The sequence below is a fragment of the Oncorhynchus kisutch genome, unplaced genomic scaffold (assembly GCF_002021735.2).
Source record: "Oncorhynchus kisutch isolate 150728-3 unplaced genomic scaffold, Okis_V2 scaffold1016, whole genome shotgun sequence".
NCBI classification, from domain to species: domain Eukaryota; kingdom Metazoa; phylum Chordata; class Actinopteri; order Salmoniformes; family Salmonidae; genus Oncorhynchus; species Oncorhynchus kisutch.
Window position 1 is genome coordinate 66312 of NW_022262961.1, and position 3404 is coordinate 69715.

The following is a 3404-nucleotide window of genomic DNA, read 5'->3' on the forward strand; positions in this document are numbered from 1 at the left end:
AGAGAGAGAGAGAGAGAGAGAGGAGAGGGGGGGGCAGAGAGAGGAGAGAGAGAGACTGCATTATATTTAGTAATTTACCCACTGTCTTGCAGGGGAACATTAACAGTCTAGTGACAGCCAGCAACAACAGGCAACCAGCCAGACCACCAGCCATCTAGCTAAACAGCCAGCCAGCCAGTCAGTCTTACCTCCAGATATCTCGTTGATCTCCTCAGTCCCTCCGGTGTCATCAAGTCTCAGAGGCAATGTGCTCTCCCCCTCTCCCTCCAGGTCTTCAGCTGAGGCACAGAGAGTAGAGAAATACATGAAAACCCTCATTCACTCTAGAGGGCAGAGACCCAAACCTTACAGTGAAGAGATCCATTAAAACCCTCATTCACTCTATAGGGCAGAGACCCAAACCTTACAGTGAAGAGATCCATTAAAACCCTCATTCACTCTAGAGGGCAGAGACCCCAACCTTACAGTGAAGAGATCCATTAAAACCCTCATTCACTCTATAGGGCAGAGACCCAAACCTTACAGTGAAGAGATCCATTAAACCCCTCATTCACTCTAGAGGGCAGAGACCCAAACCTTACAGTGAAGAGATTAAAAACCTGAAGGCTCTCTGCTCTTTCAACGACCACTCCTCCTCTCCCCTCACAGAACAGAAAGTCACGATGCCAGGCCAGCCAGACAGCATTCAATGGCATCTACTTTAGTAGAGCCTCTGTCAGGTTTTCAGACAGAACCTCCAGATTTGGTGAGGAGGGCATTGACATGTTATTGAATGTAGTAAAAGCTACTTATTCATCCAGAATACATGTAGTTTAATGTTTCCTATTTATACTGTTTGTCTAAGAAAGTTTTTTTTCTTCAAAAGCCCCGCTATGGATGTGATGTTTTCTATCTAAGGTCATTTACTATTCAGGAATTAGTGGAACAAAAGGACACAGAACCAGTCTGTTACATACCCAGCATACTATAAGTGGAACAAAAGGACATAGAATCAGACTGATACATACCGGCATACTATAAGTGGAACAAAAGGACATAGAATCAGACTGATACATACCGGCATACTATAAGTGGAAACAAAGGACACAGAACCAGTCTGTTACATACCAGCATACTATAAGTGGAACAAAAGGACATAGAATCAGACTGATACATACCGGCATACTATAAGTGGAACAAAAGGACACAGAACCAGTCTGTTACACCACTGGGCATACTATATAAGTGGAACAAAAGGACATAGAATCAGACTGATTACATTACCGGCATACTATAAGTGGACACAAAAGGACACAGAACCGTCTGTACATTACCAGCATTACTATAAGTGCGAACAAAATAAATAGAACCAGACTGATACACTACCGGCATACCTATAAGTGGAACACAAAGACACAGACCCAGACTTGCATACATTACCGCCTTACTATAAGTCCAGAGACAACACCAAGGGGCAAGAACCAGTCTGTTACCACACTGGCATAGCTATAAGTGGAACAAAGGACATAGACTCAGACTGATACATTACCAGCATTACTACTAATGTGGAATACCAAACGGACACAGACTTCAGACGACTACATACTGGCATACAATAAGTGGAACAAACTGACACAGAACCAGAATGATACATACCGGCATACTATAAGTGGAACAAAATAACATAGAACCAGACTGATACATACCGGCATACTATAAGTGGAACAAAATGACATAGAATCAGACTGATACATACCAGCATACTATAAGTGGAACAAAAGGACACAGAACCAGACTGATACACACTGTCATACTATAAGTGGAACATAGAACCAGACTGATACATACCGGCATACTATAAGTGGAACAAAATGACACAGAACCAGACTGATACATACCGGCATACTATAAGTGGAACAAAATGACATAGAATCAGACTGATACATACCGGCATACTATAAGTGGAACAAATGACACAGAACCAGACTGATACATACTGTCATACTATAAGTGGAACATAGAACCAGACTGATACATACCGGCATTTACTATAAGTGGAACATAGAACCAGACTGATACATACCGGCATTACTTCCCTTGTAGTGCTCTGCATCTGCTGGTTCCCTCTCACAGCTAGAACCCTGACGTCGGTACTCCTTCATGGCATCAACAGTCCTGGATCACCACTTTATGGTCCCCCTTGGAAACGCGCAGCTCCTTGTACTCTTCGCTGTTGGAGGTTGGAGAGAGAAATCAGGGGTGGGGACCCGGTGTTTGTGTCCAAAAACGCCATCCTTTTTCCCCAATCCAGGGTGGGTACCAGGGTGTTGCGTCCAAAACGCCATCCCTTTTCACCATAGCAGGGTGGGGACCAGGTGTGCGTCCAAAACGCCATCACTTTTCCCCACTATCAGGGTGTGGGACCAGGTGTGCGTCCAAAACGCATCCTTTTCCCCATTCAGGGTGGGGACCAGGTGTGCTGTCCAACACGCCATCCTTTTCCCCATATAGGATCATAGACTAGATGAGCAGGATGGTCTAGGGGTGGGACAGACAGACGTAATACAATCATTGTAGACTGCAAATTGACCGCAGGAAGCCCAAACTAATGTGACCCCCACCAGATATAATGTTTGACTACAACATCATCACTTTAAACCTCGTTTACATTTGTATATGATTACACGTCTCTCTGTTAATGCGTGGAATACTTAGGAACAGGCTTCTCCAAAATTAAAATCACTTGGAGCTGATGTTTGCAGTATTTTATATCCAACAATAGAGCATGTAAAATACAAATACTAAATACTAAATAAAAGCAGGTGTTGAGGAACCCTGCCTATATAGGGCACCATAGGGCTCTGGTCAAATGTAGTGCCCTATAAAGGGAAGAGAGTGTCATTTGGGATGTAGACTCAGATAAGCGTTCCAATGCATCACTTTCCAATCAAGGTTTTCCAGGAGTCTCAATGGCCATGCTGTTGTGTGAAGCAGTGCACTATGGGGATTCTTGTGGTTGGTAAGGCTCTGGGGGGGGGAAACCTTGTGTGACAACCTAAGTGATCCCCACAAATCCAGACAAAGTTGAATCATTTCAGATCCATTTAGTCAGTTCACCCATTTTGAGTAAGTGCATTTAAGAGTAAATTGTTTTCCATTTGTTAGCAAAACTTCATTTGCATAAACCACCTTAGTTGCCAGTCAGCCAACATGCTGGGGTTGATCTCAGGACCTTCCTCTCTCCTCCTGTATGTCTCCTTTTATCTTCTCTTCTTCTCCCTGTCCATCCCTCCCTCATCTCCTCTCTCCTCCTGTCCTGTCTCCTTTTAATCTTCTATTCTCTCCTGTTCACTCTTCTCCCTCCTCTCCTCTCTCATTCGTATGTTCCTTTTATCTTCTTTCTTCTCCCTGTCCACTCCTCTTCC

The 3404-nt window shown here is 43.9% G+C and overlaps 1 protein-coding gene across 1 annotated transcript in view; it reads right to left on the minus strand.

Moving 5' to 3' along the window:
- Window positions 1-431, minus strand: part of LOC109884939 (collagen alpha-1(XIV) chain-like) — a 58803-nt gene extending 58372 nt beyond the window's left edge. Inside the window, exon 1 of the mRNA XM_031817405.1 lies at window positions 189-431. Within this exon, the coding sequence (XP_031673265.1) occupies window positions 189-318 (130 nt within the window). The 5' untranslated portion in view covers window positions 319-431. The remainder of the gene's footprint in view (window positions 1-188) is intronic.
- Window positions 432-3404: the final 2973 nt, after the last annotated feature.